This window comes from Orcinus orca, chromosome 16 (assembly GCF_937001465.1).
Source record: "Orcinus orca chromosome 16, mOrcOrc1.1, whole genome shotgun sequence".
NCBI classification, from domain to species: domain Eukaryota; kingdom Metazoa; phylum Chordata; class Mammalia; order Artiodactyla; family Delphinidae; genus Orcinus; species Orcinus orca.
In genome coordinates, this window is record NC_064574.1 from 47,238,045 (window position 1) to 47,261,385 (window position 23,341).

At 49.2% G+C, this 23,341-nt stretch overlaps 1 protein-coding gene across 4 annotated transcripts in view; it reads right to left on the reverse strand.

Moving 5' to 3' along the window:
- Positions 1-5,605: 5,605 nt before the first annotated feature.
- The window catches only part of SLC24A3 (solute carrier family 24 member 3), a 461,722-nt gene continuing 443,986 nt past the window's right edge, over positions 5,606-23,341 (reverse strand). For 2 of the 4 annotated variants that reach the window (XM_049699116.1, XM_004270413.4), the window contains 2 exons: positions 8,976-9,041; positions 5,606-7,461 (listed from right to left, as the gene is read on the reverse strand). In XM_049699116.1, coding sequence (XP_049555073.1) covers positions 7,312-7,461; positions 8,976-9,041 — 216 coding nt within the window. In that variant the 3' untranslated portion in view covers positions 5,606-7,311. Of the gene's footprint in view, positions 7,462-8,975; positions 9,042-21,854; positions 21,918-23,341 lie in introns of all 4 variants that reach the window. The other 2 variants (XM_049699113.1, XM_033429397.2) reach the window with 2 other exon arrangements.

Consider the following 23,341-nt stretch of genomic DNA (forward strand, 5'->3'; position numbering starts at 1 on the left):
GGTACCCCAGCCCTCCCTGTCTGGGGACTTGGTGTGTGTCAGCATCACTGCTCAGCTGGTAATGAGAGCCCTTGAGGAACCCAGCTCTGCCCACCTCCAGGCAAGCGGAAGGGAGAAGTCAGGTCAGGCTGTGACACGTGACAAAGTGCCAAGTGAGAATGATCAGGACCAGTGACGGATGACAAGCGGGGGGAGGAAACAGAGGGACCCGGTCTGCTTTCCAGACCACTGACTCACAACCAGGAACTCTCAGAAGAAACAGTGACACATGACGTCACCTCCCTGCAGGGTGTGCAGGGAAACTTACCACTCACCCCGAAAGGCTGTCTCGTCCCAGAATTCACACGTAGAAACTGTGAAACTTTCTGCGTAGCCAGCCCACCCAGGGTAAAATACCACCGGGCCACAATTCCTGCCTGAAACAGATACCAAAATGGCATTTACAATTTGGAATTGGATTAGATTCCTTTTGAGAGTCATACGAACAACGCTGTTACCTGGTCATCCAAGGCACGTGAAGATCTCTTTTATATCTTCAAACTTCTTGTTCTTCCTCCTAAGGAGTGTGCTCGGTTAACATCCAGTCGGAAGGTTAAAGTCTGCCTCCAAGCGTAAAGAGCTGCGTCCATTACCAAGGGGGCTTGGAAAAAGAAGTGCCTCACGTTCAATTAACTGTAACGTGACACACGTGAGCCTTCCAGTAGCAAAGCTGCCTGGGGAGCTAGCAGTTTACTTGATGGGTGATGCTACCACTTCTTAGCGCAGGGAGAGATTTCCTTGCCTTCCAGGGACCACCCCTGTTCCGGCAGAGCTGAGTATAAAATGTTTTATTTCTGGAAGGGAAGGCTTTGCCTTTCCTCCTTGTCCTACCCGTCCCCGGTTGGACACAGCAATATCTAAACCCACTTCCTGCCTCTGAGCAAAGCTTTTAGTGGATATAAAAAATCTGGCTTTTACCATGTCATTCCAGAGCCCAGGGTGTCCACTGAGGGTCCCGTGGATCAGTCAGGAAGTCCAGGTTAAGGTCTGGCCGCAGGCACAGCCATGCCCGTGACAGTCTCACCTCGGAAAGGCAATCATTTCCGGGTGGGAGCTGATCCAGGCCGACTGTGGATGCAGGTTTCTGAGCCCCAGGCAGGATCTCGAGCTGGGGGTGTTCCGCTCCTGTTTTATAGGCAAGACCACGATGCAGACACGTGCGACAGTCTGAAGCACTTGGGCCATGATGGCCGACGCTGGTGCAAGCCTCTTATTTCTTTTTTGAGTCATGACATCTTTGTTGGGCGGATTTGCATCACAACAACATTTTTAGATTAGGAACTTATTTAGACATGGTTGTAATGTGCAAGCAGAAGTTTTTGTGTAGAAAATTTCTCCTCTATTCACCAATACTTTGTTGGAGTTTAGAACAAAATCTTTTTCACCTGGAATGAAATTGGTGGTTGCCTGCTCACATCTCTCTCAATCTAATACACATGGTGGGTACATTTTCCCCAGAATCTTGGCTCTCCTGCATCTTCATCTTAAACCATTTGCTTTGATCTGCTTTAGTTTTAATTTAAAGGTTGTCTTTGGCTGGGAGCAGATGCACCCTGCCAGATGATAGAGAATGTGGGTTTTGAAGAACTGATCATATTTCTACTCCTACCTTCAGCCATTCATAAATCTTCGTGGAAGTAGAAAGAAAAAAGAATTTTGAAAGAAAGAAATAGTACACGTCTGTATGTGTGTGTTTTCCATAAGCTGTAAATCAATGATACTGGTAGACGCTGGTGTAGGAAAAATGTAGCTTAATGGGCAAAAGACATTATTTACACCAGTGGTTCTGAAAGTGGGACTGAGACCCAGCAGTGCCAGCATCTGGGAGTTGGTGAGAAATGCACATTCTTGGGCCTGTCCTTAGACCTACTGAACCAAAAAATCAGGGGCGGGGCCCCCACATCTGTATTTTAATATGTCTCCAGGTAATTCGGATGCATGCTTGAATTTGGGAAACACTGATTTAGACAATAAGGTGAGTAAATGCGGGTAAATGCATTTTTCCATATATGAAGTTGAATAATATTTAACTTTTAAGTAACTGGAGGGAACAATTCAACCTGATTGACAATGAATTTTTAGATATTATAGAACTAGTATTTCACAAACCTGTAACCAGTGGACAAAATAAATTCTCCTAACGATAAAGCAGCAGGCATCTGGGTTCAAACCCGTTGGTGGTTAGGGTAAAAGTGTCTGACCAGAGCATAGGCTTAGTACTGTATGTAGCATTTGAAGAATGAATCATCTTCACCAGTCATGGGACAGGGGGGAAATGTCTGACTTATGTATGAGAAAGAAAGATATGAAACTGAGTGGGTACATTTTTTTTTTCCTGAAAAAATTTTAAAAGATTAGTTTTATTCTGAAAGCATGTTGCACATATGTGCATCTCTTTTTAGCAATAACCTGTAGGCGTGGCTCAGAAGTATCCAGAAAACAACTGTAGGCATCCGGAAATTCCTTGTCAAATTTCACTGCCAGTTTTGTATGCAGTTCTCTGGAATCAGCTACTGGATTAATTGTCCCAGCAAATGGGAAGATATATCGCCAAATTCAGCTTTTGATAAACAGGATAAGATGGACGTTATGTAAAGAGGAAATGCGATTCATATATATTTTCGTTTGCTTATGAAATGACTTCAGTTTATGCGTTGAATAGCATATGTGCTGAAACTGTCATCTTACATCTTCCCTCTCCTCCCACCTGTTGCGAAAAGAAAGACCAAAACCAGAATGAGTATTAACTATGATTATTCACCATATTTAAAAACTCTACAACTTGGCAAGAGTGTTTGCTAAACTGAGGTTCAGTAAAAAAGTTAATGGGACTCCTGGGTATATTTTATTAGGGAAATAAATGTCCTGAGTGCAGCAGTAAGCCATCTGAAAGATTTGGTGGAGTTTTATTACCCTGCCCTGTGTTTTGAAATGAACCACAAAATTCAATGTGAAATCAATCCTGAGGCATAATTTATCTTGTGTGCATTTTTGCTATTTCTCTGCTCGTCCATGGCCTCAGTCCCTGACTTTTCCAGCATCTCTGGAGTGCCCTGAATCTCTAGATGATGAGGCAATGGACACATGGCTTTTTATTTATCAGAGGAAAGTTGGCTGAATCCACCCCATTCCTGCAGCTGGATTGCAATAGACAGCTGGATAACTGGAAAACTTTCAAAGAGTCACTGAATTGTTTTCATACAAAGTTTTGGTGTCAGAGAGATGGTGTGTGTGTGTGTGTGTGTGTGTGTGTGTGTGTGTGTGTGTGTGTGTGTGTGTGTGTGTGTGTGTGTGTGTGTGTGTGTGTGTGTGTATTGAGCAGCCACTGCAGAAAATATCAAAATAAATGAGACATTAATTAGTACGAGATTACACAAAATCCAACATGGAGATGTCCCATCTAAGTACTTCAAAATAGTTGATCAAGATGGGTCAGAATAATTGGACAATTATCTATTAATGGGCTAATCATCCTATTTTGAAAAGATTAAATCTCGGAAAGAGCAACCCACCATCTCTAATTTCCTTCTATTTTTCCCTCAAATCTGACTATCTTCATGAACAATTAGGTAAAGTTCTAAGGCTACCCTTAATTATATTTATTGCAGGTTGACTGTTATTCTTATTTTATATACCACAACTGAAAACTGTCTGGACTTTGCATATCATCACACTTAACCTCCCTTTTTAAAAAAATATTTAGGCTTTTCTTTGAAGCCTGGGTGCTTAAAATGAGTTCAGACTTGCCGTTTGAGCTATATAGAGTCTCAAACCATAGCTTGTAAATTTAGGACTAAACTGCAAAGGTCAGAGGCAACAGATTTAGGAAAACATAATAAGCAGCCCTCCAGGTCGTTTTGGAGGTAAATATTGTACAAACCATGTATGTATAAAAGTGCACTCTCTCTAGAAAGATGGGGCCACAACTTTCCTTTGGGAAGGGGCAAAGCCATCTGGAAACTTCCCCCATCATGGCCTCTCAGTGTATCCCAGGCCACCTAAGGGCATGTGTGGGGACAGTGACCTTTGGCAGGCCCGGGCCACGTTGGGAACACACTTTCCAGAAAGAGGACATTCTGGCAGTACTCCCTGTGCGGTCAACTAAGCTATTTAGGAGGAAGTGCAAGCTTCGGGGTGCACGCCCCCCCCCCATTCAGGGCCACAGAGATGTCCCCTCGTGCATGAGATCACAGCCTGGGAGTTTACCAAAACGAGCAAATCCCAGAAAACGGCTGAAAGGGTTCCTCTGGTGATACCATCAGGTTTGAGACACTGAAAAAATGTTCCTCCCTCAAATCCATCCCATCCTCTCCCCAGTAAATCCCAGCACAGTGAAAATAGCAACATCAGCAGTTCTGCATTGCCGGACAGCCGGCCCAGTTAGAAGCACGCTCTCCATCGACAGGTCGAGACCCAAAGTGCATGGCTGAGATGTGGGCAGAAAGACGCCCGAGGCTCGAGGCTCGTTTCAGAAAGGAAACCTCCCCAGTTCCTACATCAGCAATCGTGATGCATGAAACATGGAAACAAACTCGCCCCAGAATTTCCTCTCTGAGAAACTTAGCGTGGAACTATGGTTTCTCAAGATTTCACAGCAAATGAGTTAAAAAAAAAATACAAAAAAACCCTCAGGCTTTGGATCAAATGTCTTTGCTAAAGACTGACTAAAACTAATTAAGACCAGTATGACAGAATATTTAACGTAAAAGCATCTTATGCTTTGTAAGCACCAATCTGCATAATGATAATACCCGCTCCACGTCTAGAGTGTATTTATAAAAAGCACAAATATGGGAGTAAAACATCTTTAGATGTAAACACTCAAAACAAAGCTAAGTTTCTAGTATTTTTCCACCACCTGGGAAGAGATTTTTTAAAATAATTAAATAAAAGGTGGTGCTGTGAATTACCAGCTATGTTTCTTCTGATTCCTATAAATCAGTTAAATTGAGTTTCAGGTGGAAACTTGGCTTGTTTACTAATCTTGGTCTACTTTTAGATCCCGGTAAAGATTTGTTTGTTGGTTTGGTTTTTGGCCGCACCTCACAGCATGCGGGATCTTAGTTCCCCGACCAGGGATTGAACACGTGCCCCCTGCAGTAGAAGCATGGAGTCCTAACCACTGGACCACCAGGGAAGTCCCCCATAATGATTTCTTGGGAGTCATCTAGAATATGGCTTATTACGATTATGTGTTACTGTCTTTCTTAAGGTATCCACTTTGGGGAAGTCTTAACTTTCACAGTTGAAAACTAGTAAAATCAGACAGGATGGTGACTTGAGCCCTGCTGGACATCACTGTCAGCTCTGGAACGCTCTTCCTCCAGTTGAAAGAATTCCTAACATAACATCGCATGTATTCTACAGGTCAACAGGCCCAGAGTCCCTTCAAGATTCAGAGGGGACCCATGATTTGTCACCTCGTACCTGCAATCTGCCAGACACGGACCAGCTTTCCATGAGCGTCAACCCAGAAACAGTAAACACGTGCTGACACCATCTTTTTACCTTCCCTGCATCCTCCTCACTCCAGGGGAGAAAGCAAAGGGCACAGCTCAAGGAAAGATACAGAACAGAGAAGTTTATTTTACACTATCCGTCCAAGAAAACAATCGCCGTAAACCAGTGCAAAATGTGTAACAGAATCCATGTGTGTCTTGGCTCTGAGAGCCCGAAGTGGTGATTTCCTCTCCCGCTCCTCCGGCCGGCAGGTGCCCCTCGGCGAACGCCGGCCTCAGTCTGCACCATCAGCAAATATTCAACCCATCTGTAGCAGGTTATTTTTACAATTCATACCAGAATGTGTACAAGGGACGGGGAAAACCATACCGAATGAATAAGTGATCAGTGCTTAAAGTAAATACATGGGGCGGCACGGGCAAGAATCCACAGTTTCAATAAATACAAGTATAACAAGCATGGGTGGGTCTCAACTCGGTGGAATTATCTGCGTAATAATCCAGCATCAGACAAAACCTAGCAGGGCTGCTGAGCAGTGATTGGCAACAACGTCCACAATAACTTATGCCCTTGAGCGAGTCTGCACTGAACACATTCTGCGGTTTCCAAGGTGTCCGTTCTCTTTTCTCCTTCCTGCGCCTCCCGCCCGCCCCACCCCCGCCGCCCCTCCCGGAAGGGAGCGGTGGAGCTGGGACTGCTGGGCGGCGGCGTCCCGAAGTTAGAACGCTGGCCCTAGAGCCAACGGTCAGGGTCCAGTGTACTCAGTACCGAGGGGCCACGTCTGTGCAAAGTGCGCGTCTCTCCATTTCCCAAGAAACCAGTGTCTGTACCTCCTGCGCGTAAAGCGGTGTTGGCCTCTGGGTCACTCCCTGTCACCCCAAACACCAAGCAAAGAGAACACATCTCAGGGACTCACAGGCGGGGAAGCTCCTGCCGTTGGCTGCCTAGCGCTCTCGGATGGAGAGGTTAACCGGGGCCCCGAGTCAAAGGCCTCTGGCAGGCAGGCAACAACTATTGCTTGAGAGGCTAGAAGGAACCTGGGGAGAGAGTGATGGTCAAAATGGACAGGTGGGCAGCTATCTCCTTCCCGTAAAACCCTGCGCCCCAGGGAAGGCCTGCAGGGCTTGGCGGAGACCCCCGGGTGTGACGTGTCACGCCTTTGTCCCAGGGCCTCGCCAGCCACTCCTCAGATCAGCACTAAATCCATACAAGCTCCAAAGCGCCTGGGACTCGACCCCAGAGGCCGCAGCTGGGACACCCGTGGGTCATCGACGGACCCAGACCCCAGTGAAAGAAGACGCAAGAAAAACTCTCAATCTCTGGAAGCAAAGGAAGAAAAAGGGGGATCCCCCAAAGCCAAACAGCCCCCCAGACACAGTAACCTAGGAATCAGCGCCAAATATAAGGAAATCCCAAACACTCCCTACCATCAATGGACCCTCTCCTCTCTCTCCTTCCACAGTCTAGGGTCATAAATTAGGCTAGTCTTCCATCCAATAACTTAAAAAAGGACGAGGGATGTACTAAGTTTTGCCTGGCTTGGGCCAGTTAGCAGCCAGTTTTTCTAGAATCTCAGTCACTGTTCAAAAATTGAGCTTGAAAATTCACGCGGGTGTCGAAGTCTTCACGCGGAGGAGGCGGGAAGGCGGAGCCGGGGTGGGGGGGCGGGGAGGGGGCCGGGGGCGGGGCAGGGGGACCCGAGGGCGGGAGCGGAGGCCGGTGGGCAGCGCAGAGACCACGCCGCGGGGCCAGACTCGGGCGCCGGGCTCGTATTGCACAGAAGGAGGGGCCGCGGCTGGCGGCGGCCGCGGGTCAGTGGTCCCCGCACATGGGCAGGTTCACGAAGGTGAACACGTTGAACTCAGTCATGATGGAGAAGCACAGGAACACGCCGTATAGGAAAAGGCACCCGCACCCGAGCTTCCTGTCCAGCTGCCACTTGTTCAGGTGGACGCCAAACACCTGCAAGGCACAGAGCGGGGTCAGAGGGCGCGGGGCGGGGCCCGCCCAGTCCTTCTCCCTGGACTCCGCCCCCCCGCCCCCTCCCCCCCGTCCCCTGCTCCCTGAAGCCGCGCGCCAGGTTTCCCTCCTGCCTCCCCAGTGGCTCCCTCTTTGTTCCTTTTGCGACCCTGTCCCCTCATCCTGACCTCTCACTGTCCGAGGGCGCCGGGACTCACACCTAGGCCTCACTTTCCTGTCTACACTCACTCCGTTGCGGGTCTCCTCCAACTCCTCGGCTCTAAACCCCTCCAATGTTCTGGCGTGTCCAGAACACACGCCAGATTGCTCCTGAACTGGGACTCGCCTTTCCAACGGCCGTCCAGACCTGGCCCCTTGGATGTCAGATAGGCGCTGCAGACTTAAGATGTCTGAACTCTTCCTCCCCAAACCTACTTCTCAACCCTTCAACAGCCCAGCTTGGACAGCTGGTCAGTGGTGAACCCCGTCTCCCAGCACTGTAGGGCTTCAGCGAAGCACAGAGATGCCCCGAAGCTAGGAGCGAGCACTCCGACGTCACACACAACTTCCCTACAGGCCTGGGTAATGGGGCTGATATCAGTGACTACCTCACGGGGTGGGGTGGGGGGTTGGTGAGCTCCAGATGGGAGAACATGTGCGTTAAGCACAGTGTGTGGCCATTACAAGTATAACCCTAAGTCATACCCACCTGAAGAAAATCCTAAACGGCGAAAGAATGGATTTATATGGGTTTTCACTTTTGTGTAAGGCAGTATTTACTTTGGTAAAACCTTGACATTGGACTTGCATCCTGATGCTGTGAATTACTTCTCCTGCCCTTCTGAATTCCCGTTCTCTAGTATATGTATGTTCACATACCAGGTGTGATTCAATGAGTACTTCCTTGAAAAATTCAGGAGAAAACACACTGCGTCTCTTATTGTGGAAATTCAGTAACGTGTGTATGTTAGCAGGCACTTCAAGTGGATCAGTCCGTGTGGTGGTGTGAACTTGTTCCCACCAAACGTGTCAGTTGAGTTGGAATATTAAATCGTACAAATGGATGTGATGGCCAAGGTAGTGCAGTGGCATAAAAGTGCACTGTCAATCAAGTCCGTTCTCGGTCTTTGAGTACTGGTCAAATCCATGGATTTATGAAGATGTTTAGTAACCTGGAATAGTCAGTTAATTGGGATATAACCTTCCGTCGACTAATCTTGCAGAAAAAGTGGGATCTCCCTTTGGCTTTTGATCAAAATTTGTGTTTGACATGAGATGGACCCAGCTTCTGAGAGGAGGCTGGCTCCTTTCAGAGAGGGAGAAGGCTTTCTCATGGGTTGCCAGGATCCACTTCTGGAAGAAACAGCCATAAGATGGGGCATCTGGTGGCTGACTGTCTCCATCTACCAGAAGGCCACATCCATCTGGTGTCCAAACAAACTGTAGCCACAGAACCCACGGGGGTGGCGGTGGGGGGGAACATGGGAACTGGAGAGTGGAGAGAGCTGCAGACCCACCGTGACAAAGACGGAGGCCAGGAGCAAGCCCACGGAGTAGATCAGTCCCCTGCTGTTTAGCCGAATCTGTAAGAAAGGATGACATGGAGTCAGGCTCCTGAAAGCATGTCTGCGGAGTGCGGGGCAGTGAGTACCAGTGAGTCCAGGGATGGAGAGCAAACGGCAGCTCCGCAGTAGAGACGGACGATTTCCTGGACATCCAAGGTGCACCCTTATCTGGTCCATCCTCAGCCTGATCCCTCTCGGCCTCCAGCAGGTGTCCACTGACTGCCCCTCGGCCACTTGAATTCTCCATCCTGTGTGGCCTAATTCTTATTTCCTGGGGACCTGACCTCCAGCTTGCTCGACACACAACTTTTAGGGTAAATTTAATAACATGGGTCACGGGAGCAACATTTTGAAAAATACTACTAAACTTTTTATCTCTGTTGCATTCAATGTCTGTGACCTTCACCCAAACTTGATGAGAAGTGGTGAGTGAGGGCTGCTATCTTGACCAAGCAAAGAAGAGGAAAGAGTTAACATTCCATTTCTGATACTTTGTTTTGTTTGTTTTCCACAGTAATACAGTGGGGTTAACTGGCAAACTTTGAAGAAAAAAACCAATTTCTGGAATTCTTAGGGAACAGCGTTGTCCAGTACAACTTCCCGCAATGATGGAAATGTCCTACATCTGTGCTGTCCAGTATGGTAACCGTTAGGGACATGGAGTTCTTGAGCACGTGAAAGGTGGCTCGAACAATAGAGGAACAAAAATTTTAATCTTACCTTTAATTAATTCAAATTTACATTAGAAGAACCACATATGAGTAGTGGCTGCAGTACTGGACAGAGCAGATAGAGAGTATTAAGGGGCCAACCAGGCCGACAAAGATGGTAAAGTTTCTTCCATGGTGTCGAGAAGATGCCCCTTCTGCTTTGTCCTGGGTCCTGAGGCCGGCTGCCTGGAAATAGGAGGGGTGCCTCGGGGCAGCCATGCTCACAGGGCGCCCCCCTGACCAGAAGCAGCAGGGGGAGGAGGCTTGTGAGAAATGCAGAATCTCAGGCCCCACCCAGACCTCCCAAATCAGCAAACTCTGGGGACAGGGCTCATCAACCTGTATTTTAATAGACGCTCCAGACAGTTCGGACGCACGAGAAAGTTTAAGAGAAAGTCCTAAGGGTCAGTCCACTTCTGACCTCCAAGCATCCTGAGGATGGGACTTTGACATTCATTTTTCCCCGGTTCTCTTGGAAACTCTTATGTGCAGCCAGGTTGGGGGACTACTCCCGACCCCCAGCAATGTACACTGTCCTGCTGGGAGTCAAATGCTCACCTGTGCTCACAGAAAGGAAAATGAGGCAGGTTGATTGATTTCATTACAGAACTAAGTGGTGATTATTAGTAGGAGTGGTTTGGACAAGGTTCAAGGTGCCTCTTGCCACCCTTGCCCCAGTTCACCCCCAGGTGTGGGTATGGTAACCTGTGGGTGTCTCTGTAGATGGGTGTGTTAGTTCATCTTTTGGTGACAGGACACTGCATGCCCTAAATAGCCAACCCTTTCTGTGGGGACCCAGAAGCCTCACACATCTCACTAAGCAATGTTCTGTCGGAGGGAATGGGCAGGACTCTCCCCTGCCCACACAGTCCCTGTGAGCCAACCATCTGCTGAACCCCAGCTGGGAAATTATTCCCATACCATATGCCTCCCAAAGACTAATGGACACAGTCATATCTCCGTGCCACTAAAGCAATGGGTTGACCCGGTGAATCCACCGCAGACAAATGGGAGATCAGCCCCGTCTCAGTCCAGCTGGTGGCGTAACTTCCTGCAGACCCTCAGCCAGGCTGTGGATAGAGTTTCCCCTCTCATCAGCTGTGTTAGTATAGAGAGGCCAGCACCCAGGCGTACATCACAAATGACTTGTACTGAAAGAGAGTCTCTTCTGAGCTCTTAATTCTCAACACTGTGTGGATTCTTCCAAGAAGGGGGCCATTGCATTCCCAGCCCAGCTTGCCCTATGGGCCCCAGGCTCCAATCCTTGTCAGCAACGAGGATGGAGTAAAGTGATTTCCTGCCCTTAAGAAACCAAGAGCCAGTGAGAGCAAAAGGCAAAGCAGGACAGTTCTCTTTGGCCAAGGCTTTTCAAAAGGAATCAGGTTCAACCAAAGCTTTGGAACTTCACCCTGTCTGCATTCACATAAAGTCTCAAAGGACAGTGCTGCTGAAATTGTAAGTCGTCTCTAAAGACTAAAGACAACCAACTTTTGTGGGGTTTCTGAGTATTTTTCACTTTTTCACCTTTTTCTCTGCAGCTTTCTTGGCTAATGGACTGCCACACGCACCCAGGGGTGTATTTTTGTTTTTTCATTGTTAATTAGAGACCTGGGCTCTCGACGCCTGCATCGGTTCCTTGCTACCTTACTGAACCCCCTTCCCCATGGACGTGACAGTCAGGAATTAGGGTTCCTTCACTTGCCTCTGCGCCAGCATGAACACCTCCAGCCACTGGAGGCTATCGGTGGTTGGAGTCAGGGGTTGGCAAATGCAGGCGATGCGCCAGTTGTGGCCCATCGCCTGCATTTATAAATAAAACTTTATTATAACTCAGCTTATTCATTGACACATAGTCTGTGGCTGCTTTCATGCTACAACGGCAGAGCCGAGTAGTTCTGACAGAGACGGTATGGCCCACAGCACTTAATGTATTTCCTCTCTGGCCCTTTCTGGAAAAAGTGTGCCGACCCCTGGTTTAGGGCATGGGCTCCAGACCCAGCTTCCTGCTCAGTCACCCACTCGCTATATAATCATGGACAAGTGACTTAACTTCCCCAGACCTCAGGTTTCTGATGTGTAAAATGGGGACGCTACAGTTCCCACCTTAGGGAGTGGTTATGAGGACTAACTGAATTAATCCATGTTCAGCTTGAACAGGAGCCGGTGTATAAAGTCCTCAATAAATCTGGGCCATTATTCTCCATCCACTCGTGATCTGCCTGGGCCCACTTCCCTGGCCCCCCAGATGCTACTTTGATACGGTCGTCACCTGGCAGCTCCCTGGTCAATGCCTCAGTAGGTGACAAACCCCATGAGAGCAGGGACCACGGCATTTCCTCCTCCGCCTGGCACGGGGCTGGGCACAGACCACGTGCTTGATACATAATCGGTGAACGATCAGGAATGCCCTTGAAGTGGCGTTTTGCGTGTGGTTTACAAAAAGGCCAGTGCTTCTGTGGGGCAGGGTGGACTGGCCAGAGAGACACTGGATAATGTTCCAGAAGCAACGCAATCCCTGCCCCCAATTCTGTCTCCCTTCCCCACTTTTTTTATGTGTGTATAGCTATTTTTTTTCACCCAACACTTTATTATGAATGCTTTTAAGCATTCAGAAAAGTTGAAAGAATCAGAGCATCTTATTTTTTTAATGAACTTCAAAGTAACCTAGGACATGTCACCCCCATCACTTCAGCCTGCATCTCACTACACAGGGTTCACTAGTAGTTCACAGCTCTTACTTTTAGGTGCTGTTTCCAGATGGTGAAATTCACAAATCATAATTGCACCATTCAATGTGTTTTGAGAAATGCATACACCCATGTCCCCCAAAGTCCAGCCGTGACGTAGAGCACTTCCATCACCCCAGAAAGCTCTCCTTTGCCCTCCCAGCCAGTCTCACCCAGGGGTAGTCACTGCTCTAAGCTTCTCCATCATACGTTGGTTTAGCCTGTCGTATAAATGGCATCTCACAGTGTGCACTCTTTTCTGCCAGGATCCTTTTACTCAGCATACGATTTTTTAATGTATCCCTTCATGTTTTTCATTGCATCGATAGCTCACTTCATTTTTTTATTGAGGTATCATGGACATCTAACATTATATTAGTTTCAGGTGTACAAGGTCATGACTTGATATTTGTATATACTGGGAAATGGTCCCCACAATCAGTCCCCATACATAATTACAAACATTTTTCTTTCCTGTGATGAGGACTTTTAAGATCTACTCTCTCAGCAACTTTCAAATATGCTCAGCTCTTTTTTAACAGCGTACGTATATGATGGATTGTTTAATTATTCTCCTCTTGGTGGGCTGCTTCTAGTTTGGGGCTATTGGTGTGTACTGATTTTATAACACAAGCAAAATGAAAAGAGGCCGACAGTGGAGACAAGAAAATGAAGAGAATGATGACAGCTCGGGACTCCTCCGGGACCTCAAAGGCACCAGCTCACATGCTGGCAGCCCTGGTAGCCCTTACCCAACTGGAGCAATTCACCGCCTCCCCCCACGTCCATCCTCTTTGGGAACATGCAGTTGAGTCAGATGGGGCCCTCACCTCCTTCCCATTTCTTCTCTGCCCATCCCTCCCTAGGTCCTTTGCCTCTTCCAAGTTCACTGGGCCCCTGCTGGCTTTATCCCCCAGCTGATGCTGATCTCCTCCTAACTTTCCCCGGGGGGGGTGGCTTCTTACCTCCCCAGCCAGTCCCAGTGCTCTAAGGGCAGATGCCTCGGTCTTGAGTTTTCTGTCATTCCACACAGCACCTAACTGCCCCCCTAACTCCACACACCGTATGTTTAAGTGAGCATCTGCTGGTGATGCTGCGAGAGAGAGACAGAGAGAGAGAGAGAGAGAGAGAGAGAGAGAGAGAGAGAGAGAGTGTGTGTGTGTGTGTGTGTGTGTGTGTGTGTGTGTGTGTGTGTTATATGTAAGGCAGTGAGGCTGGATGGCAAGGGGCACGACTGGAGAGCTGGGTGGGGAAACTGACCACGGTGAAGGTTGGCTTTAAGCCTGATCTTTTTAAGCAAGAAAGTCAGAGGGCACCAAAATTACCTTTTCCCCCCCAGTGGAGGCAAACTTGCATATGGTAAAATGCAGAGATCTCAAGTGGACTGTTGGATGAGTTTTGACAAATGCGTGTACCCAGGTAACCCACACCCCAACGAGAATATAAAACATTTTCGTTACCCCAGTAAGCTTCCCTGAGGGCAGCAAATCTTAACCCTCCCGAACAACTAGTTTCTTGGGGGCTTGCTAAGCCAGACAATCTTAGGATTAACCAAGATGCTAACCTCTGGAAAAGACTTGGAGCTCCAGCTTCACAGTGTGGACCTAAACTGGCATCTCCCTGCTCCTGCCTCAGAGATGCGAAGCCCAGGAAGTGCAAAGGCAGGGAGTCCCCATGGCAATGCCCTTCTGAGAGCAGGCAACACACTCGGATTGCTCAGCTCTGACATTTAACGTTGTTTTTATTTCTTGCCTTCAAAACTACGAATTTTCATTCCCCAATTCCCTCTTGGCAGTTGTTGGAGAGGAAACAGGAGGCTGGCTTGTTCCCAAGTCAACAGGAATTTAGGCTCCGTGGATGTGTGGTTTTTAGTAGGGACGCACACAGAGACCATGACACCCCTAGTTTCCCATGTGCACGTGGCTCATAAAACAGCTCCCTGAATCCTACACCGTTTGTTTGAGGACCTAAAAAACCCCCAGCCTCAAAGACTCCGACTCTCCCCACATTACAGTTTAAAATCTCTGTATGTTTTGAGGTCAGCTCCACCCAACCAGCAAATTCTTTTCAGAAAAACAAGAAGCCCCTGGATTTTCTCTAATTTGGTTTATAACTTGGAACACGTGTGGTGTGTCCTTTGCATTTTCTGACTTGGGTAGTTTGAACACTTGCTTGGGCTTTGGTTCCAAATGGATGTGTCCAGCCGTGACTTTATGTTGTATAACATCACAGGGTGGGGACCTCTCTCCTTGAACAATTAAATGACGTCAGAAAGTGAACAAGCCGACAGAAAAGCAGCACATTAAAGGCAGCTGGTGCCCAAGTCCCTTCCGTTCCAGAGCACACACACAAACACAGGATTGCACTGAATTCTAGTAGCTACTCCTTGAGGTGGCTTGTTCTCCCTGTAAAGGTGAGACAGCTGAGGCTCAGGGCAGTGACGCTCTTAACCAAGGTAAGACTCTGCTCACCAGCGCACGGGTGTGGGTTTCCCCGACACATCCAAGCAATTCTGCGACACCAGCTGAGTGTCCTGCACTTTAACCTGCCACTACCTACCTGGAAGCCGCAGCAGCTCCCACAGGTTAGGCCTCAGCTCTGCAAGGCTGTACCCGCCTCCCCCCACTTGAGATGCCAGCTGTAAGTCCAGGTTGTCACCTGTGTTTTTGACGACTGGGTTACAGATTAGAGGTCCCCATGGGGGTTCCAAGAAGGAACCTTCTTCTTGGGTTCTACTAGTTTGCTAGAGGGCTCACAGAACTTGGAGAAAACATTTACCTTACTAGATCACCGGTTTATTATAAAAGGATATAACTCAGATGGAAGAGAGGCACAGGGCAAGGTGTGGGGAAAGGGCTGGGGGCTTCCAGGTCCTCTCGGGGTGGGGGGCACTCTCCCTGAATCTCCATGCGTTCACCAACACAGAAGCTCTCTGAACCCTGTCCTTTTTGGGCATTTACGGAGGCCTCATTATAGAGGCACAACTGATTAAATCAACGGCCACTGGTGACTGATTGAACCTCCAGCCCCTCTCTTTGCCCCAGACTTCAGGGGGTTGCGACTAAAAGTTCCAACCCTCAAATCACAGGGTTGGTTCTCCTGCCAAGCAGTCCTCATCCTTAGGTGCTGACCTAAAGTCACCTCATTAACAGAAAAAAAGATACCTTTGTAGCTCTCCTCAGGAAATTCTGAGGGTTTTAGGAGCCCCGTGCTAGAAACGAAGAGTAACTGTATGTTTCTTATCATAAATCCCAGTATCACACACGGCCACGAAGCTGGAAAGGGGTCAAGCCTGCGCTCAGAGTCGGCCTTCAGCCTGTAAATTCCAGACTCTTCCCTGCACCTTGCAGGGCACAGGGGAAAAGCCAGAGTTCTCTTCACCTGCTAAGAACTCTCCAAGGTGGCATCTGGGCCTTTGGCGCCCATCCTTTCTGGAAGAGTCCTGAATACACAGCAAGAACCACAGATGCCCGTGCAGCAGAGGCCTGGGGCCGCCCCATCCAGGTCCCGTGCTGCCCCTATCCTCTTGCCACTTTGGTGGAGGCCGGTACTGGCGTCTGTGCCTGAGGGCTCCTCCCAGAACTGCGGAAGCGCCACCCACCGTCAGTCAGCTGCTGCCGCCTGCCTTCCCGTCACACCTCCCCGCTCCCTTCTGGGCTTTCCTCCTCGCCCCCCCCCCCCCGAATAAATGCCTCACCCCATCCTTGTCTCAGGATGCAGTGGTCTCTGGGGGATCTGAACTTTGATAGACGGTGGGACTGAATCTGCTTCAGGCCTTGGTGACCCAGGTCAGCCCTTTCCTGGGGGGCCGGTCAAGACCCTGTCTTCCCCCAGGTATCATCTCATTTTCCTGAACCAGCACCTGAAATCTAAAGGGCAAGGTTCACCTTCAGGGGATTGGGCGGTGTCATGGTAGCCCCCAGGGTCTTGTTAGAACAGCCTCAAGAAGCACCATTCATTGCCACGTCGCCCAGCGCTCCCCCAGTTACCCCTCCAGGCCTGTGGGAACAGCTTGTGTTTAGACGGGCCCTGGCAGCGCTTTCTGGAGTTTGCTGGTGTCCATGGTGTCAACACTCCTGCCAAGGTCAAGTGCAAGGTGCCAACCAAGGGTGGGGTGGGGAAGACCTCTGTAAGTCTCTTCTTCCCCTGGGGGTTGGGGCAGCGTTTTCAGTAAAAGGAAACACTGGTCCGGCAACTGGAGCAGCATGCAGGTACCGGGAGCCCGATTCAGGGATGCTCGCTAAAAAGGCGAGAAGGAAGATGCAGAAGCATCGAGTACCGACTGGCGGGTTGTGGGCGCGCCGGCTGAGTCGGACACGGTGCTGCTCTCAGAGGCGGAGGGGAGGTGACCGCCCACGTGACTGCAGAGGCAGCTTCCCGGAGGAGGTGATGGCTGGCAGACAGCCGGCCTTGGAAGAAGGACCTTGGGAAAAGCCTTCCTCCACGTGGCCACGCCCTCCTTCTGGAAACATTCTCGGGCCCCACTTCCTCCCGGTTCTCCCACTTTCTGGCTGACCACTCCTCAGCCTCCTTCACTGGATGGTTTTTTCCTGCCGGACATCAGGATATGGCTCCGGGCTCTCTTCTCTATTTACACTTATTTCTTGTAAGAGCTTTATGCTTGAAGACCCACAATAATGCTGTCGCCTGCCAAACGGAGACCTTGCCTCTGAACTTCAGACGCCTTTATCCCACTGCCTACCTGACATCTCCACCAGGACGACCCTCAGACACATGAAACCTAATCTGTCCTAAATGGAACCCTGGGCACTGCCTCTTAGATATGCTCCCCTCCACCCCTACCCAGGCTTGTCTTCCCCAGGTCACATATTTTCTCTTTCCTACAAATGCTTCATAACTGGTCTTGGGCCTCTGTCTTGTGTGGCTCCAACCCTTTCCCCACGCAGTAGCTGGAATCTTCTTCCTAATAGGACAATCACACCACCCCCTTCCTTGTCTCCATGGCCACGGCTCTCAGCGTCCTTGCCCACGTGGCCTCTCTGGGCTCTAGTTGCTTCCTGCCACTCATCCCTCTGCCTCCCCGCCTCCCACCCCCACCCTCTGCCCCCAGGCAGAGTTGTCCTCGGGTCCTTCTGTGCACAGAACCTTCTAGTATCTTGGTCTTTTACTAGCTGTTCCTTCTGTTTAGAAAAAGCCTCTCACTTTTATCTCCTTGGTTTCTGATAATCTCAGATTCTCAGAATAAGTGTCACTTCCTCACATGCATTCCAGGTGCCCTGATCCCTGCCACACACAGCCACATGCTGCCATGACTCCCGCGTGACCAGCTCTCAGGAGAGCATGCGTCACACTTGGGTTCGGAATTGCCTGTGTGGTCATCTCCTCCCAGAGGCCGGGGCTCCAGGAGCACAGGACGGTGTCTGTCCAGCTCACTGAGGTGTCCCCAGCGATGGCGACCAGCTTGGCACACAGAAAGCAGTCAATTCATGTCTGACCAGAAGAAGGATGAGAACATTTCTGATCACTTCTTTTTACCTCTGTGGATTCTGGAATCAGGGGGGCTCTTGCTTGGAAACAGAAAAAGACAGACACCCTCTGCTGCCTCCGTTTATTGCTTCCTAGATTTATTTTACATTTCTAAGCCCCAGCTCAGAAATCCGATTTGCCCTGGCTGCCCCAGAGCCTGCCTGGTGACTTTCTTCGTGCGGTTGGAGCAGGCGGAACAGACCTTTGTCACCAAAATGGGACAAGAAGTACTCATTTTCCAAACTGACTTTTAGAAATAGTTTTTATTGGGGGCACTTAGGTAGCTAGCTGTCTTCTGAGCAATACACAAGTACTAAGAAATGCCCCAGATCTATAAAACTGCCTTGGTTCCTTGCTGTCAGATGCCTGAACCTCATCCTCGCACAAAACAGCTGTCTCAGTGGTAATTATCCAAAAATTATGACCTGGAAATCCATCTAGGCAAGATGGGAAAATTGCTTCAGAATTGTAGCAGGTTACCTGCTAGGGTGAGGAGGCCGTTAAACCCACACAGGCTGCTGGGTGCCGATGTCAGAGCTACAGAAAGATGCCACGTGGTTACTGAACTGCTAATAGATGGAGGCCCCTGAGTGTCCTTTCGGAAATGACACCCTCTCCCGGGAAAAGCTGGAGGCGGACCTGAGGGAAGACCAAATTGCTCATGGCCAGTAAGCCTCTAAACGTGCTTTTCCATGAACCTGGAGCTATCTTTCCAAGCAACTCCTGCATCTCGGCATGAAGTTACACATTGGTGACCCTACAGCGTGCCTGGGCACGGGGGCTGGCCCCCAAGGGCCTGATGCAAGCAGCGGAGGGACCCAGGGCCTGGACAAATGGATCATCCTTCATGGAAGGATCCAGAGCAGTTCCTCAGATGGAAACCGCTGTAGACTTACTGCAGCCTCAGGCAGTGGCGATTTGAGCTGCACCAACGCCTGTGAAATCTGGGCGTCAGGAGTCCTCTTCCCTCCCGGCTCCTTCTCCCTTTACATGAAGTTGAAGTGCTCACCGAAGCCTTAATAAGCAGACCCTGTCCTCTCTCCCAGCAAAGACTCAAACTCAGGGGCCCCAGCGACGACCCTCACGCTCCTGGGCGCCAGCCGGGAACGGCGGCCTCTGTGCCACGGTTTGCTTTGGCCACGGTTCTCCCTGGCCCAGTGTGAAGAGAAGAAACCTCACTGTCCTCTCTCTGCCTCTTTCTGGCTGTGGGATTTAAGCTCTGAGGCCCTGGGTGCCTGACCTGCAGAAGCAGGCCTAGCACAGCACTGCGCTTACAGTGAATCCCTGACCCTGGCCCGCCTCGCCCCGCACCCTGGCCTTCCTTCTGTTTTCAGACACAGCTGCCCGGGGTACCCTCTTGTTACAAGGCGCCCCCTGCCCCTCAAATCCCCCACTCTTTTTGGCCACTCACGGCTCAGCACAGAGCCCACCGCCCTGGGCAGCGGGTCCAGAGTGACGGGCGCCCCTCACTGTCACACGCCCACCTCACTATCTCCACGGGCTTCTCCTCTGAAGTCAGTACCCCCGTGTTTGTCCCTCATGGAGTCTGTCTCCCTCGACTCGACACACGGTCTAAGGGGGAGGGGCTGGCCTGCCTTGTTCACTCTGTATTCCCAGTTCCTCACCAAGTTCCCAGCACACAGTACATGCACGATACGCACTGATGCCTGTCTTACTTAGCTGTTGTCAGAATTAGACGAGCCCATGTGTGCATGGCCTCCCTGGAGTTGCTGGTGCATAGTAGGGACTCGATGGATGTTAAGCTATTCTCATTGCTGCTCTGTTTGTCCCCTGCACTTTTCTCAGGTCAGCCTGTTCCTCCCTTCTGCTCTGCTCATGTGTCTTCCTCCCCAAGTGAGGAGGTGCTGATGGGAAAGTCAGGATCCATCCACCCATCCATCCAACAACTATTTCCTGAGCACATTCTAAGTACCAGGCATTGTGCCAGGCAGAGAGGAAACAATAAATGAGTAAGCCAGGCACAGTTCCTGCCCTCGGGGAGATCACTCCTCTGCGGGAGGCTCAGACAAAGGGGCAAAGTCAGCCTTGATGGTACCTGCCGGTGAAAAACACAGCAGCGACATCTGACTCAGGTATGGGAGGTCACAGTGGACATCCAAGCTGGTACCCGAAGGATGAACTGGAGAGAGAGACAAGGGGAGTCCTTGCTGGCGGCCCTTCCCCTGCTCTGTGAGGTGGTCTGGTTCCAGGGGACAATTTTCTTTGATCCCTAACTTACAGGAAGACCAAAAGACATAGCTTGGTTGGGCCAAATTGGGCCACTGTTTTGGTCTACCATTACTAGACAAAGAGGTAGCCTGCACAAGTAAAGTTTCCCAGAAAATTAAAGTCTACCTACATGCCAGCACCTTGACTGCTTCTGATGAAATTATTTCACTCTTAATTTTGTCTGGATGACTGCGAATGACCACCATGAATATATATTATTTAACTGGACTGAAATACGGCAACACTCTCAGGAGCTACTGATGTACGAGGATTGCTCGCCTCTGCAATTGAGGAAGTAAAATGTATTCTCTATTTAAACAAGTAAAATGTCCTGCCGTGTGGATGGCAAACGCGAAGTGGACAAGGTTTTACACTCAGGCTCCAGCCACAGGGAACCGATCCGGGTAAATAACTGTCAGACAAAATAGGGAAGAGAGGGGGCCAACAGGGACGCGGGGAAGAGCTTATGTGATGCTCAGCATGGGCTGTATTTGGGGGCAGTGCCTGGAGGGATGAGAGGAGTCAGGCGTGTGGGCAGGACTCGGGGGGTCTGCTCATAGAGATTTCCTCCCTCTCTGAATGCCCTCTCAATCAAAGAGATGAAACTATCTCAGAAAAATAAGTAAAAAGTAGCATTTTAAAGAATGCCACTTGGATCTGAGGGTGGTTTGATTACTCTGCCCCTCCCCTGATTCAGCTCACCTGGCTGCCTCTACCTGCCTCTTGCCCATTTACATTTTAGCTCTGCTTCAGGAAGAAAACTTTTCCTGATAGTGAAGATTATCACTATTTATTAAACATGGATTCTAGAATACAATGCTTTAACTGCAATATAATCATGGGCTTCCTGACAGTTACTAAGTTTTGAATAGTACTGAAAAATAAATTAACTAGGTTTTTTTCCCCAGAGAATTTTAAAAGTTCAAAATGTAATCTCCTTTTCCACAAATGATGCTGAAACCACTATATAGCCACATGCAAAAGAGTGAAGTCAGATCCCTACCTCACACCATATGCAAAATGAAATCTCCTTTGGTTGCCCTGGGGCTCATGAACTGTTTATAGATTATTGAATTTCTACTTTCAAAAGAGAGGCCTACATTGGACGCTGGTATCCCTGGAATAGAATGAAGATCTCTCTGGCACTGGCTACAGAAAGAGAAGCATTTGGATAACTGCTTCTTCCTCTGGGCTTTTCAACCAAATGTTTTCCCCCAAGAGCACTCTCTTGTGCGCCACGGCTGCTTATAAACCAGAAGTGGCCTGCTTCTTCTCCTGCATTTCCCCCTCAACTTCAAAAATAAAGGCAATCTTCAACCACAGAATTTGATGTGCTCCTTGTACAATTCCAGAAGAATGACCAGACTGACTGATGACCCAGTTATGTCATCCACAGATGGAAAACATGAATTTGGGCCAGACATCTAATAGGCCCTGAATTTTTGTGTTCATGATATCACCCTGTCACTAGAGTTTGGAACCTGAAAAGGGTGTGTTTTCATGGCTGCGGGTGTTACTGATATGAGAATTATGTTTAATTTTCTGTTCTCTAAAGAGTGTTCGGAGAATGTCAGGAGAGGAAAAGAGGGCATGATTTATGGCAGACGAAGTGTCTCGTGGAGTTGGGAGTTCATGTTCAATCAGGAAGATTTCACAGCCGGTAAGAGGGGTTGGTTTACCTCCAGGATGAGCTCTGAGTTTTGTTTTTCAATGGTTTTCATTTCACCTTCCGTGACTGTACCCTGTAATCCCAGTAAAGAAAAAATAAACATCATGGATCTTGGGGACATTGGAAGGATTTGCGTCCCCTGCTCCTGCCTGTTCATCCCTCCTTGGAGAGACTCAAGGTGGTAAAAATCTATTATTCAGGGACTGATTTTCCAGGTTATTTAGAGCATAGTTTCTTCTCATCGTTTTGCTGCATGCTTTTTAGCCACTAGAGAAAACAAAAAGTAGTTGAAATTCATGTAGGGCTGAAGTTTACTTCTTCACAACTCTGACAAGAGGAAAGTGGGAAGGTGAAACAAACAGGAATCAACCAGGTGGATTGTTGCCGAACTCAATGGGTCCAATACCCAGCACTCCGAGCTGGGTTCAGGGACACAGAAGCCAGGCGGAGTCTGGGGTGCCGATAAAGATGGGATGTAAAGATGGATCAGGAGATGAAATGACAGACAGAACACTGCATTTAGAAGAGGCAGAGCCCTTGGAGAGAGGAAGGAGACATCCAAGACCGAGCATGACCATGTAACGCCAGAGGGTCACCTGTAGTGCGTCCTAGGGAAGTCAGGGTGTGCTCACAGCAGGGCTCTTGCTTGGAGCGGGACACACAGGCTTGAGGCCTGAGCTGAACTGGGTGATAACGGGGAAGGCTGAATGACAGAACCTTTCTCTATCCTTGCTCAGGCAGCATGGTCTCGCCTCAAAAATAAATGTTGAACCAACTTTTTTTTTTAATGGCATTTATTTTTTAAATATTTATTTATTTATTTATTTATTTTTGGCTGCGTTGGGTCTTCGTTGCTGTGCGCAAGCTTTCTCTAGTTGTGGAGAGCGGGGGCTACTCTTGGTTCCGGTGCGCGGGCTTCTCATTGTGGTGGCTTCTCTTGTTCCAGAGCATGGGCTCTAGGCACACGGGCTTCAGTAGCTGTGGCGCACGGGCTCAGTAGTTGTGTCTCGCAGGCTCCAGAGCACAGGCTCAGTAGCTGTGGCGCATGGGCTTAGTTGCTCCGTGGTACGTGGGATCTTCCCAGACCAGGGTTCCAACCCATGTTTCCTGCACTGGCAGGCGGATTCTTAACCACTGCACCACCAGGGAAGTCCCTGAACCAATTTTTTTAAAAAAATATTGGTTTGGAGGGGCACCTTCCGTGCCCCCAGGTCTCAGCTTGGACCTGAAGCTTCCCTCTAAGTCATGAAAGACAGCTGTTGGTGAGGCTACTGCAAGTGCAGCAGACAATTCACTCAAGGCTTCCGTGACATTCTACACCTTTTTTGTGGCTCAGGTATGTACGAGCCCCATCCTGTGTGCTCTGAGGATGCTCATCCTCACCGGGCTTCCCATGGTGAGAACGTGAAGGGAAAGGCTGCGTTAATAACAAAGGAAAAGAATATGCAGGTGCCATGAAGCTGCCCCTAAACTGCAGGAATGAGATTAGGATAAAAT